Source organism: Phocoena phocoena, chromosome 15 (genome assembly GCF_963924675.1).
Source record: "Phocoena phocoena chromosome 15, mPhoPho1.1, whole genome shotgun sequence".
In the NCBI taxonomy this organism is placed as follows: domain Eukaryota; kingdom Metazoa; phylum Chordata; class Mammalia; order Artiodactyla; family Phocoenidae; genus Phocoena; species Phocoena phocoena.
In genome coordinates, this window is record NC_089233.1 from 26,125,824 (window position 1) to 26,141,460 (window position 15,637).

A 15,637-nucleotide genomic window follows, 5' to 3' on the forward strand; every position below is an offset into this window, starting at 1 on the left:
TTCTCCAGGTGAGAAAACTCAGATGTGGAGAGCCTATGGCCACCTAGCTTCTAAATGGCAGAGCGGGGTTGGGAGTGCAAACCTCACCCCAGGGCTCCTTTGACTACCTCAGTCCATCCTTCTGAAGTGACATCCCTGGGGCTAGGCGAGACTCTTTGATAAGGATTTTTTCTTTTCCTTGTAGCTGTCAATACCAGCAGATATGCAGAGAGCTATCGGATCCAGACCTATGCTGAATATGTGGGGACAAAGCATGAGGAGAAGCAGATCAAGAGAAAGTGGACAGAAGATAGTTGGAAGGAGGTTGAGAGAAAGCGGTTAAACACGCAGTGCATCTCCTATGCTTTGCAGAATCACTGTTACCACGCCAATAGGTAAGAGTTCTTGGCTGTCGATTTGAAAGGGCAGCGTCGTTCTAGCAAAGCTCTTCTCGCTGCTTCTTATAGGACTGTAAGTAGTAAATCTAACTTGTGAGAAAGACTTTTTTCTAACTTTTCACATAATATCAGAAGTTACTACTCCATTAATTCCTTCTGTGCTAGATAGACCATTTCAGTTAACATTCACAAAACCCTGAAGAGGCAGACAAGGGGATACATCTTATTCCCATTTTAGGGGTGAAGAAACAGGGGCTCTATGACTTGCCCACCATTTAGTAAGAAAGCCAGGGTCAGAGGTGAACTCTTCTGTCTGATCTCTTCCTTTTCCCAGGCTGCCACGTTGCTTCTGGCTGAGCTTCTGAACCCCTTTCATAGCCCACATAGACACTGCACCACATGCCTGCTGTAGAAAGAGAACTTGATACACACTTCCTTTACTTACCTGTATTCCTACTTTCAGAAGATAAATGCTGGTGATATTTTAGAATCTTTGTGAAACTATAAAACATAGATATAGAAATTGTGGGGGGGAGTTCCTTATAGAAAATTGTAAAGAAGAGAAAAGTGTGAATTAACAAAGAAAAAATTAGCCGTAATCCCACCACCCAGAAGCAACCACTGTTAATATTCTGGATTGCCCTCCCTACTTTTTAAATGGTTTTTTAGAGATTTTTTAAATTGAGGTATAATTAACATACCTCATATTATAACATAATAAAATATACAGATCTAAAATGTTTAGTTCAAGGAGTTTTAAGTTACATATACACAGGTGACCACCACTGAAAGCAAGATGTAGGACATTTCTATCTCCCCGCCTCAAAATTTTGTTGTGCCCCTTTTCAAGCAACTCCAAGCCCCCAGTGTCCTAAGCAACTATTTCAAATTTCTATCACTGTGGATTAATTTTGATTATTCTCGGAATTTATAAAAAAATGGAATCATTTGGTATTATGTTTGGTTTCTTTCACTTAACCTGTTTTTGAAATTCATCCTTAATGTTGTGTGTATCAGGAGTACGTTAATTTTTTTTTAAATATATTTATTTATTTTTGGCTGCGTTGGGTTTTCCTTGCTGTGCGTGGGCTTTCTCTAGTTGCGGTGAGCGGGGGCTACTCTTCGTTGCGGTGCGCGGGCTTCTCATTGCAGTGGCTTCTCTTGTTGTGGAGCATGGGCTCTAGGCACGTGGGCTTCAGTAGTTGCGGCGCTCGGGCTCTAGAGTGTAGGTTTAGTAGTTGCTCCCCGGCATGTGGGATCTTCCTGGACCAGGGTTCGAACCCATGTCCCCTGCATTGGCAGGCGGATTCTTAACCACTGCACCACCAGGGAAGCCTGAGTACGTTAATTTTTATTATTCAGTATTACTTCATTGTATGAATATACAGCCTTAACCTGGTCTCCTGTTGGACATTTGGGTTGTTTCCAGGTGGGACTGTTATAAATCAGGCTGCTATGAACATTTCTATAAAAAATTTTTTGTGGGCATATGTTTTCATTTCTGTTGAGTAAATATCTAAGATTAGAATTGTTGGTTCTTAGGATAGATGTATGTTAAACTTTATAAGAACAACCGAACAGTTCTCCAAAGTGGATGTACCATTTTATATTCCCCCAGTATTATATGAAAGTTCCAGTTGCTCCACATCCTTGACAACACTTAGTGCTGTCAGTCTTTTTTAGCCATTCTAGAAGAGATAAGATGGTATTGCATTGTGATTTTAATTTGCATTTCTCTTGTTGACCACCTTTTTGTGTGCTTCTTGACCATTCAAATACCTTCTGCTTGAGGTGGATATTTAAGTCGCTTGCCCATTTTCTAATTAGGTTGTTTGTCTTTTTGCTGTAGATTTGTAGGTGTTCTTTTATATATTCTGGATACACATCCTTTGTGCTGCAAATACGTTTTTTGAGTCTGGGGTAGTATATTCATTTTATTAGTGATGTATTTTGATGAGCAGATATTTTTAATGTTGATGAAGTCCTATTAATTTTTTTTTGTCAATGGTTAGTGGGTTTTTTCCCCATTCCAAAACTTTGCCTACCTAAGGTTACAATTATTTTCTAGAAACCTTTCTTCTAGAAGGTTTATAGTTTTAGCTTTTACATTTAAGTCTGACCCATTTCAAATTAATTTTGTATGAGATAGGAGTCAGGGTTTAGTTTTTTCCATATGGATATCTAGTTGTTCTGGCAACATTTGTTAAAAAGACTTTTCTTTCCTTGTTAAATTAACTTGACACTTCTGTCAAAAATAAATTGACCATGTATGTTTAGATCTATTTCTGGATCTGTTCCACTCATTTTTATACTATTCTTATGCCAATACCACACTTGCTTTTTTCTGACTTTATAGTAAGTCTTAAAATCAGGTAGCATAAACCCTCCAACATTGTTCTTTTTCATATTGTTTTGACTATTCTAGATCCTTTGTATTCCACATAAATTTTAGAACGATCTTGTCTTTCTTCACTAGACCTGTTTTATAGTTTTTACTGTAGAAGTCTTACATGTCTTATGTTAATTTTTCCCTAAATATTTATCTTATTTATGCTATCAGAAATGGAATTGTTTCTTAAGTTTCATTTTCAAATTGTTTGCAGCTTCTCTGTAGACATATAATTAATTGTTGTATATTGACCTTGTATCCTGCAACGTTTTAAAATTCACTTATTCTGATAGGTTGGGTTTTTTCTTAATATTCTGCAGAGTTTTTAATTTACACAGTTTTATTTCTTTTCCAATCTTTATGTCTTTTATTTCTTTTTCTTGCTTTATTGTACCAACTAGCACCTTTGGTATATTGTTAAAGTGGGAAGAGTAGATATCCTTGCATTGCTTCCAGTATTAGAGAGGGGAAGTTAGTTCAGTGTTTCCCCTTGAACTATAATTCTTAGGTTGTCCATACAAGTCTTTTTTCAGGATGAGAAAGTTCTCCTCCATTTCCAGTTTGCTAAGACTTTGTATCATGAATAGATGTTGGATATTTTCAGATGCTTTTTCTGTATCTTTTAAAATTGTCATATGGTTTTTGCCCTTTGTAAGTATCTTGCATGACATTGATTGGTTTTTGAATGCTTAATTGGATTTGTATTCCTGGGAGAAATTCCACTGGGTCATGATGTATTATCCTTTTTACATGTTGGATTTGAATATACTGTTAAATTTTTTTTTATCTTTGTTCATGAGGATGAGGAATATTAGATTGTAATTTTCTCTTTTTTTACATCTTTGTCAAGTTTTGGTTCAGGATTATTCTGACCTCATAAAACTAGTATAGTTAAGAAGTTCCTCTTCTATTATTTTGTGACAGTGTGTATAGGACTTTTTTTTTTTTCCCTAAATTATTGGTTGGGTTTACTAGTGAAGACATCTGGGCATAAGAGTTTTTTATGGAAAGGTTTTTGATTATGAACTCAATTTCTTTAATAGATATGGGACTATTTAGCTTTTCTATTTCTTCTTGTATCACTTAGGAATTTAGTTTTCCAAGGAATATTCCATTTTATTTAAGTTGTCAAATTTGTTAGCATAAAATTATTAGCTGAAAATACTCCCTTATAATTTCAGTATCTGTAGGATCTATATTTATGTCCCTTTAAAAATTCCTAATACTAGTAATTTGTGTTTTCTCTCTCTTTTCCTTGCTAGGTGTTTATCAATTAATTCTTTCTAAGAACCAACTTTTAACTTTATTGGTTTTTCTCTATTATATTTGTGTCTTGCTTTTTCATTTATTTATACTCTTATTATTTCTTCTGCTTATTTGAATTCAATAGTTTTGGATTTAATATGTTATTCTCCCATTGTAAGGTGGGAACTTAACTCCTCGATTTTATGTTTCTTCTTTTCTAGTGAATTTTCCTTTAGTTTTTGCTTAACTGCCTTCCACATATTTTGATGTGTTGTCTTTTCACTATCATCTATTACAAAATATTTTCTAATTTCTCTTGTGCTTTCTTCTTTAACACATGAGTTATTTAGAACTTCTTTGATAATTATTGAGACTTATTTATGGACTGACATGTGGTCTGTCTTGGTGCATGTTCTATGTGGACTTGAGTGAGTGTGATATTCCATTAATATCATTTTAAGTTATTTTGGTTCATGGTTTTGCTCAGCTCTTCTATATCTTTACTGATTGGGGTTTTTTTGGGGGTGTGGTTGTCTACTTTTTCTTTTAGCTACTGAGAGTGGTATTGAAATCTCCAACTATGGTTGTGGATTTAATTCTCCATTAATTATATCAATTTTTGCTTCATGAAACTGTTTTGATAGGTATATGCCCATTTTGGATTGGTATGTCTTCTTAATGAATTGCCCCTTTTATCGTTGTGGAAGATTTCTCTTCAGTTCTAGAAATAACCTTTTTTTGATGTTTATTGTGTCCTATATTAATTAACATAGCCACTCTTGTTTCTTGTAGGTGTTTGCCTTTTACTGGCAACTTATTTGTCTTTATAATTAAAGTAGGTTTCTTATAAACAGCTTATGGTTGAGTATTGCTTTTTTATCGACTCTGACAATCCCTGCTTTTTATACTTAATCTAATTAATGATACAGGTGAGCCTGTCTTCCATCTTGGTATTTGTTTCCTACTTGTCCTGCTCGTTCTGTGTCCTGTTTTCTGTCGCTTTTTGGATGAATTGTGTGTTATTTAGTACTTACTGATATTATAGCCTCCCATTTTATCTTCCCTGTCAACTTTTTGCTTATACATTTTTGTGTTATTTTTTGTCATTGCTCCAGAGTAATGGTTGGCAAACTGTAGTCCATAGGCCAAATCAGGCCCACATGTTTTTTTTTGTTTGTTTGTTTGTTTTGCGGTACGCGGGCCTCTCACTGTTGTGGCCTCTCCCGCTGAGGAGCACAGGCTCCAGACGCGCAGGCTCAGCGGCCATGGCTCACGGGCCCAGCCGCTCTGCGGCATGTGGGATCCTCCCGGACCGGGGCACAGACCCGTGTCCCCTGCATCGGCAGGCGGACTCTCAACCACTGCGCCACCAGGGAAGCCCTATAAAGTTTTATTGGAACACAGCAGTGCCTATTAATTTACATACTGCCTCTGACTGCTTTGCATTACGGTGGCAGATTTGGGTAGTTGTGACAGAGACTGTGTGGCCCACAAAACTCAGAATGTTCACTATCTGTTCCTTTACAGAAAAGTTTGCTGATCCCTGCTCTAGAGCTACTCTGCCCAGTGGTAGCCACTGACCACAATGTGCCTAACAGGTACTTCAGATGTAGCTAGTCCAAACTGAGATGTGTTGTAAATTTAAAACACACACCTGATTTTGAAGAATTGATTACATGTAGAAATGATAATATTTTTGATATATTGGGTAAAATAAACGTATTATTAAAATTATTTTCATTTGTTTCTTTTTATTTGTGTTTTAATGGTGGCTCCTAGAAAATTTAAAATTGCGTATCTGGCTCACAAAATATTTCTGTTGGCCAAGCACTGCTCTAGAGATTATAATACACCTCTTTAATTTATCCCAGTTTATCTTCAAGTGAAAATTACATTGCCTCATGAACAATGTAAGATTCTTACAAGAGTATATTTCCATCAACCCCCTCCCATCCTTTGTGATCTTCTGGCTCATATTTTGCTTCTACATTTTGTAAGCTTGATATGTTGTTGCTTTTGTTCCTTTTCTCTCTCTCTCTTTCCTTAAAAGTTAATACTCTTAAGAAAATAAGGGACTAAACTATGGGGGAGATGACATAAGTATAAACATAAAAATTCAGGCATAATTAGAAGGATCCAGTTAAGATAGTGCAGGGCCCTTATGGTTGGCTCTTTGACTCACTTCTTTGGCTCTAGAGAATTGATCTGAGACCTTGGAAGACACATCACAACAGCTGAGCTTCTAGGGTTGGCTGTTAGTGTTGCCCATAGAGGTGGATGTCCATTTCTTCTGCTGTTGCATTGGTATTGTGGCAGCAGGCTTCTTTTCTTTTCTATAATAGATTCAGAATATTCAAGGAGTTTATAGTTGATTACTGGACAAAAGATGGGGCTTTGGGAAACTGGACTGGACATAAATTTGCTTGAGAAGGGAAAAAGGAGATTTGGTTTGGTGGCAAGAGCTCTGAATAAGTACAGGTTGGCATGGTGTTTGAAGAATCCTCCTTTACAGTGGAAGCGAAAACATTTAAGATATCACTAATAGATATTTAGTCCCCATAAATAAACACTGATGTTTGAAACAGTCCTGAAAAGCAGATGCTCTTACCATTCTCATTTTATTAACGATGTTCTATAATTAAAGAAAATGGTTTTCCAAAGCCACTTTGCCCTTACAGAGATTTGTTCAATCATGTCTAGGGGTTATGTGCCCTTTGGCTTATTTCAACTGTTGGGAAAAACCCTTTGGTCAGTCTCTTCCTTCTAGCCTTCCCTTTCTGTGGAACTAAATTTCAGCCTTCCTTGAAAATGTAGTAGCTCCTGGGAATTCCTGCTTATGTAGGAAATGCTAAAGCATATATCAAAACTATGGTTTTCAGATTTCATATAATTTTCATCTGAAGTTAGCAGTTAGTAATTGAATGTGCATATTACATTAGGAAATATGGGCTGGGGTGGGGATCCCTTTAGAGACAAAGAAGAATTCTGATGAAGCAGACTGTGTTCCAGGACCCACTGCTTACACATTTATTCATAAATGGACCTGTGGAGCAAATGTTTTCTCTCCTCCGACTGAAAAATGCCTTAGAGACAACCAAGGCCACAGAGTGGAAAGGGGACTGACTTCTAGGCAGCTGGACAAACAAGGGTTCTAGCTTGGGTTCTTTCCCAAGGGTACCCTGGGAAAGACCTCATTCACTCTTCCCTTCAGTGAATACCAGCAAGAACCCAGGATTTGTCTCTGTTTTCTCATATTAAGTGAGGCATTTTGTCAGAAAGAATGTTAAAGTTCCTTCTAGCTCTTAAATTCCTAGTGTTTTTACACTGTACACAGTGTAGGGCATGAAGAGGAAACTGATACAAATCTTGAGGCCCTTTGAGTTAGATTTTTGAAAATCCCTGTAGCAGGAGAACTTTTGTTTAAGAGGTATATAATAAAAATAAGATTGGGTGAACCTATGAAAACCCTTTACTACACTGAAATAATAAGGACAACACACCAAATAAAGAAAAGATCATTGACCCGTTCACTGGGTACTGTCTTTCAAGCTCCCATCTACCATCTGTATACTAGAATTTCTTTGAAGCTCTTTCTCCCCATGATTTCTAGATGGTTAGATACCACTCAGTCTGTAGCAGAAGAAACTTGTACCCAGCCCTTTTTGTCCTCTATGTCTTGGTCCTCTGTTTGCATATTCATTGCTTTCGTGCTTCTGTGGCTCCGACTGGTGGTCTCTCACCTTCAGACCCCACCCCTGCCGCCCCACCCCCCATCTCAGAATGTTTCCCTACAGCCTGAGCCCCGCCCCTCTTACCATGGGGGCCCCTCACTTCCTCTCAGTGTTGACATCCCTTGTTTCTTTTTTCTTGCCCCTGGTTCTACTGCAGGAATCTCCATTTAGCTTTGACTGCTTCCCTCTTCCTGGTTCTCAGCTGCATTTTCCTGGGGAAATTTCCTTTTTTTAGTTCTTGCTCTCTTCTTGGTTCTATAGCTTAGGAACTGACTTTACATCTGTGTCTTTATATTAACCAAATGACATCTCCACAATTTGCATATCCCTTAGCTTCTGGAAAGGACTATAAAAATTATCTAGTCTAGCTACCTTAATATCTTTCTTGTATTTGGGCAGAGTAAATGTTGGCAGATTGACTGTAGATCTTGTGAGTTACATATATTTTAGCAGAAAAAGTGTTTTCCTGTGACACTTTTTAAACCATTGGAGTGATAAATGCACATAATTTTAAAAATTTCACATAGTACAGGAGAATATGAAATGAAGGGGGGAAAATCCTGGCTCCACACTCCCAGTTCTTTTTCCCAGTGGCAGCTACTGTTATCATTTTCTTCATTATCTATTATCACTATACTTTTAAATTATACCTCTATTTCTCATCTTCTTTGACTAATATATCTTGTTCACCTCTAAAAAAATTAAAAATTTAACACGTATATATTCTGTCTCTCTATATCTTGTTCACTTCTAAAAAAGATTAAAAATTTACCGCATATATGTTCTGTCTCTCTCTGTCTCCCTTCTCTCTTTGGTTAGTGCTGTTAATTAATTTATTTTTACTACTTTTTTGTATCTGTATATTTGTGCTTTCTTTTTTTTTTTTTTTTTTTTTTTTGCGGTACGCGGGCCTCTCACTGTTGTGGCCTCTCCCGTTGCGGAGCACAGGCTCCGGACGCGCAGGCTCAGCGGCCATGACTTGGGCCCAGCCGCTCCGCGGCATGTGGGATCTTCCCAGACCGGGGCACGAACCCGTGTCCCCTGCATCGGCAGACGGACTCAACCACTGCGCCACCAGGGAAGCCCCATTTGTGCTTTCTTGAGAACCTGATTCCAAGAGATGGTAACGGGTATACAGCATCTATAATATGACTGTGTAAATGCAGTATTCTGAAGAGAAAAAGTTGCATAATGGGGCGCACAGAGAAGAAAATGTTTTCCTATGCCATTAAAGCTTTGCTACCCAAAGGAGAATCTCCCAAATATCCCAGCCTTTTGTGTGTAGATATTTTTTGAGGGAAGTAATCTTTTCCTTGAGTGATTTTGTTTTCTTTTTTGCATATATAGTGTATGGTTAATAAACTCTGTAACAGTGTCTCTATGTTACCTTCATAATTGATAATGTTGCTTGAATATAGAATTCTAGATCCAAAATTTTATCCTTTCAGAACTTAAAATATGTTGCTTTCACCACTATAATCATTGATTTACTTTCCTGTTTTCCTTCAAGGCAGGTGCAATGTTTTCTCTGTCTTTATGTCTCTAGCACATAACCTAGAGTCTGACCCAGAGGATGTACTCAGATGTTTGGTGATTAAATGAATGAATAAATTCCTGAATGCCAGTCTCTGAGCTAGGTCTTTCATGTTTTATCTCATGTGATGCTCATAGCAGCACTGTGAGGGAGGTGAGGTTATCCCCATTTCACAGGACTCTTCCTGTCTTGATCACTGCTGAACTCCAAACAGGGCCAGGCATCTAGCAGCTGCTCCAAAAATTTTGGTTGACTGGATGAACAATCCAGAGTTTAAACTCAGGGAGATTAAACAATTCTCGACAAAGAACTGGGGCTTGAAACCAGGGTATCTGCAGAGCCCCGTTCTTTCCACTATCCATCATGCCCCCTATACATTTTCCCAGGTCTGGTATGCAGCTTTATCCTCAAGGGAAGAAAGTACTCACACAGATTGCATCTAGGTACATGCCAAATAGGGGACTATTGTCTTAACTGTAATCACCACACATCTAAGAAAACATCTAAGAGCTTGTGTCTTTTCATTTAAAAGTGATATCCTAGGAAGCAGAAGAGAGGCCCTTTTGAATTTCTGCTTTAAAGAATACCAAAACTTTTCATTACAGAAAAATTTCAAATATAAACAGAAGTAGAGAAAACAACACAACAAAGGCCTATCTAGCTATCACAAAGTGTCAACAGTCAGTGTGTGACCAGTCCTACTTAATCAGTACTCCTTCTCTCCCTCTCCCCTTCAGATAATTTTGAAATAAATCATAGAGAGCAAATCATTTCAGTCATGAGTCTGAATATCATGATAAAAAAGATAAGCAATCATTTTTAAACAAAACTACAGTACTTTTACCACATACAAAAATTAATAACAACTCTTTAATATCAGATATCTGGTGTTCAGATTTTCTGTTCACAAACTTTTTAAAATAAGTGTTTTTTTTGACCTCTAGTTTCTAAACAAATTCACTTATTACATTTGGTTGATGTGTCACATTTCTGTCTTAATCTCTGAATTCCTTCTCTCTGTGAATTCTCCCCTACCCCCCACTCCTTTGCAGTAGATTTAAGAAACCAAGTTGTTTGCTCTGTAGAAGTTCCCATATTCTGGAACATTCTTATAAGGTTGTATACCATGTTACCTTACTACTGTGTAATTAACTGGTAGTTAGATCTGTACACTTGATCAGCTTCAGGGCTGAACTGAATGGCAAGACCGTTTCCTAGATGATGTTGTATATTTCCTGTTGCATCACATTGGGTGACACAAAAAGTCTTCTTTTCTCTATTTTTGTGATAAGATTGATCAAGTGGGTTCAGATGTTGCTGGCCTGGTTCATCTAATATGAAGTTCCCCCAGCAGTTTTTCACCTGATGGTTTTAGTAGCCATTAATGATCAATGGCTAGATTCATTATTTCATGAAGGGTTGCAAAACGCTAATATTATAGTTTGTTACTTCTTTATTTATTATTCCAGGTGCTCTTATTTAAAATAAAACATTTCTTCTCATCATCTATTTGGTTACCTGCAGATATAGTTCATATAGAAAAAGCAGAACTCTTTATTCTCATCCCCCAAAACACCTTTTTAAAACCAGTTTTCAGAAAAATTTGCTGGTTTCCTAGCACCTTCCGAAGGTGAGCAATGACGTTTCTTTTGTTTGTTTGAATCATGGGTTTTTAAAAAATATATATTTTAGTACATTACAGTTGCCATTCTTTTTGATGCTCTAATTATCTTGTTTCTGACTGGTGAGAACCATTTCCAGTTGTCTCTTGAGTCTTCTAATAGCCCAATAGTCTTTAATAGCTTCTTTGACTTCTGATGTTCTTTTTTTAAAATATTTACCTACTTACTTACTTACTTATTTATTTATGGCTGTGTCGGGTCTTCGTTGCGAGGGATTTTCTTGCAGCATGCGGGATCTTCATTGCAGCACGTGGGCTTCTCTCTAGTTGTGTGTGGGCTCCAGAGCGCGTGGGCTCTGTAGTTGCGGCACGCAGGCTCTCTAGTTGTGACTCGCGTGCTCAGTAGTTGCAGTGCATGTAATTGCCCAGTAATTGCCCCACGGCATGTGGGATCTTAGTTCCCTGACCAGGGATCGAACCCACATCCGCTGCATTGGAAGGCAGATTGTTAACCATTGGACCACCATGACTTTTGATATTCTTGAGAAGATATTCCAGGCTCTTTCTGTACATTTCCTACCTTATATTTGGAATCAGCCATTTCTCCAAGGGCCCTGTTCCTTTTGATGGGAAATTATATTTAGAAACCATAATCTGGGTTCGAAGGGTGTTTATTGATATTGGATTTGTCATTGTTTACAGCCTTTTTGAATGAAAAGAGCTAGCGTGAAAGTCTTCCCTCCATCCCTCCCTTCTTCCCTCCCTTCCTTTTTTTTTTTTTTAGGTAAATTTATACTGATATTTCCAATTCCAGTAGACCCCAGGACTTATTTAACTTCTTTTAATTTTGTTTCTCTTTTTTCTTAGGCTGAAAATTTTGGTTCCTAATGATAGTAAATTAATTATTTATTTGTAACGTTACTACCATGTATAGTAGTTTTATCCTGCCATATATAATAGTTTCAAAATAACTCTCAGTATTATTACTAATAATATAATTATTGAAAAGAATTTTATTTTTTTGCTGTCATTTTTGTCCTTAGAGCATAGCTATGAACAAATTACCTTATTTTAAAGCCACTTGAAATATTTCCTTTTTGTGTGGTTAAGCTGCCAACTCAGTAAACACTTAGGTTTGTTTTATTTTTACTTCTAATGATTCTCTTTTTAAAAATTTAACTTTGCCTTATAATTATGTAAAACGTTTATGTGGTTCCACAGTCAAATCTACCAAGCCTCTCTCCCTGCCTCCTCCAACTTGTACCTGCCACTCTTGCCCCAGCCTTATGGTGACCAGTTTTGTTGTCAGTATATCCTTGCATTATTACAAATATATAAACAACTATGTATATATATATATATGTGTGTGTGTGTGTGTGTGTGTGTGTGTGTGTGTATGTGTGTGTGTATACCCCCACCTTTTGTTAGATGGTAATGGACTGCATGTACTTTTCCCCACCTTCCTTTTCTCACTTAGCTGTGTATCTTGGAAGTTACTCGTAGCCTCCTTCTCTTAAAATGTGATTCCTTACACTGCAAATGGTTTTACTGTTCTTCAGTCTCCTTAATAAAACATACTAACTAGCTAAACCTGGGTGTTTAATCCTAGTTTAAGTAATCAACCCTGTAGCAAAATTCATGAATGTTGTAGTAAGTTGCTTTGTGAAAAATTAATGCATGACCAGTGCTCTTGTTTGGATGAATCATTCTTCCTTTAACCTCTCTCATCTTCTTATCTCTTTCTCTGTCTCCATCAGTGTAAAGATGTAAAGCTCACTGACACAGCATGCTTTTTGGAATATCTGCAGAACAATGAAAAACAAGAGAGAAAACTCATTTATGAAGCAGATTCTTCATTCCAGGCACTGTGCTAGATGCTTTACATCATTTAAAAAAATTCTCTAACAACTCAGTGAAACCCTTGGTTTATTCCTAATTTATCTATGAGAAAGTTGAGTCTCAGAGAAGCTAAACAATTTCGCTGAAGTTACACAGGATTCTAACTTATACGCCTTTTGGATCCATAGCCCAGTGCATTAAGTTGCCTCTTAGAAACCTGGCACATCATCTACACCTAAGAGTGTGCGTGTTTGAAAAAGATGCTGTCTCATTTTAATAAATCAAGTTTTCTTTAAAAAACCAAAACCAAAACCAAAAAAATCCTAGGTTGAAGAAGCCCTAAGGTTAAAACATCCAAATTTCAAACATTTCTTTGGGGAGAGGCTTAGATATCTAGTTCCATAGATCATCAGTGTAAGACTGTTAGATATCTAGTCCCATAGATCATCAGTGTAAGACTGTCGTTTTTTTCATTTTTTTAAAAATAATTTTATTTATTTTTGGCTGCGTTGTGTCTTCATTACTGCACGCAGGCTTTTTCTAGTTGCGGCGAGTTGGGGCTACTCTTTGTTGTGGTGCACGGGCTTCTCATTGCAGTGGCTTATCTTGTTGTGGAGCATGGGCTCTAGGCACGCAGGCTTAACTAGTTGCAGCATGTGGGCTCAGTAGTTGCAGCGTGTGGGCTCAGTAGTTGTGGCATGCTGGCTCAGTAGTTGTGGCTCGCAGGCTGTAGAGCGCAGGCTTAGTAGTAGTGGCACATAGGCTTAGTTGCTCCTCGGAATGTGGGATCTTCCAGGACCAGGGATTGAACCCATGTCCCCTGCATTGGCAGGTGGATTCTTAACCACTGCACCACCAGGGAAGTCCCAAAATTTGTTTTAAAGAAACAGAAGTGACCCTGGGATGTACAAGCCAATATCAGAAGTACTGAGGTGTCATCCTTCAGATGCTCAGCTCTGGTCATCCCCTTAGTAGTGGCCTTTGGTGGATTGTTTGGTTGATTTTAAGTAGAGGGACTGCAGCACATCCATAGGAAAGTGACTTAGTTATGAAAGGAAGGGGAGGTGTTGAGTCTGCTGGAGGGAAAGGGCAGTAGGAACCACCATCACGATTATGAAATGCCGTAATCAGAAAAGCAGTGGTCCTTTATCCTCGCAGAGGACTGAGGAAGAACCCTGAAGGGGATTAAGTAGCATTATTAGTCTTGTTTCTCTGATAAGAAAACTCAGAGAGGAGAAGTGTCTTGCTCCAGATTACAGAGCTGGTGCTGTCGTAGATGATTTCGTGTTTTATAATAGCAGTGATATTTGAAAATTAATGTTTTCTTTCCACAGCTTCATGTTATTTATTTAATTAACCATAATTAAAAGTAATTATCTGTGTTTCTAATAATGTGTTATATTATTCGTTCTTTCTTCGTTTGAGTATAATTTTTTTTAATGATGCTAACAATTGAAATTGCCCTCAACACACTTAGATGATAGGGAAGTGAAATGCTGTTTTTCACATGTCTAAATACAAAACAGATTTCCTGTTTGAGGTACTCAGGTCGTGTGCAGTTAGGATTATTCCTATTTGTAGTATAGTTTTAGCTAAAATAAAGTGTGAAATATGTAAATCCTGTATTTAATTTCCAGGTGTAGAAAGCTGGCAGTTCATTTTTCTGGCAGTTCTTTTTTGACACTTTATGCTTTTAAAAAATGCTGCTAGTATACTGTAAGCCAGCAGAAGCCAAAGTGCTTGTGTTTTGGGGGCTGGTGTGAGGATGCAGAGTGGCTGCTGTGACCCAACACCAAGTTTGTCATTGTACTGATAGGAGTTCCATGTTTAAATACTGTCTACAGGTTTGACATTCATCCTTTTGTCCGTTCAAGGATCACTGAAGAAAAGATTTCATTTCATTCCTCTGCATCCCTGGTAGTTCAGAAGCCAGATGCTTGCCAGATAGGAGCCTTCAGATCCTGCCTTTTGTGCCCCTTTTTCCCAGATGCAAAAGAACTAAAATCTGCTGTATATTTTTAAATCTCCACTTCCAATGTAGAACTAATTATAGAATATAAGTAATGGCTAAATGGATGTTTACTATACAATTCTTCAAACTTTTCTATGTATTTAACGTTTTCCTAATGTTGGGGGAAAATGGAACTGTGCCTTCTAGAAACCTTGTATGTTTCCAACAGAGCAGGGCAGTTTGGGTGGTTCTTGATGATCTGCAGGTTCCAGGCACCTGTGAGCTAACAAATGGATGTCCAGGTGATGGCTTACCAGCCCCCCCTCCCACCCACTGGGGGGCTGCGGGAACACTCCCCTCTTACCCTTCCAGTCATCACAGTCATGCTATTCAACCTACTCAAGTTGCTCACACCTTCCTCTACTCCTCTTTCTCTTCCTCACCTCCTTTCCTGATGCTTTGCAAAGATTGGGACAACTACCTCTGAAGACTGGGATCAACATCATCTCTAAAAATGTGAACCTTTTGCCCACTTCAGGACAGGGAGGGAGCAGAGGAGGCACTGGCATTTAAGTGTCTGCCATGTGCCAGGCACTGTAACATGTGCTATTTTGTTTTCTTACTTAATCCTCACAATAACCTATTTTATAATTGAGGAGACTGAGACTCACAGAAGCTAAAGGAACTTGCCCTGAGTCTCAAAACCAGTAAATGACAGAACTCAGATTTTCATCCCAGATCCCGTTCATGCTCTTTCCAGAATGCCTGCTGTCTTCTCACATATCCATTTGTGATCCTTCCCCACTACCAGCAATGCCTTCTGACATGCTTTCCATGCCACATGGAATCCTTGGGATTTCTTTGCCTTGGGGACTCTATAGGAAGTAAAAAGATAAAGTTGGGAGTTGTTGTTTACTCATATTAACGTTCCAGCACCTAACCAATGATGC

General features: G+C 38.0%; 1 protein-coding gene across 1 annotated transcript in view; it reads left to right on the forward strand.

The window, feature by feature from the left end:
- Nucleotides 1-15,637, forward strand: part of PARN (poly(A)-specific ribonuclease) — a 162,079-nt gene that overhangs the window by 115,260 nt on the left and 31,182 nt on the right. The window contains exon 22 of the mRNA XM_065892259.1: nt 185-374. Coding sequence (XP_065748331.1) covers nt 185-374 — 190 coding nt within the window. The remainder of the gene's footprint in view (nt 1-184; nt 375-15,637) is intronic.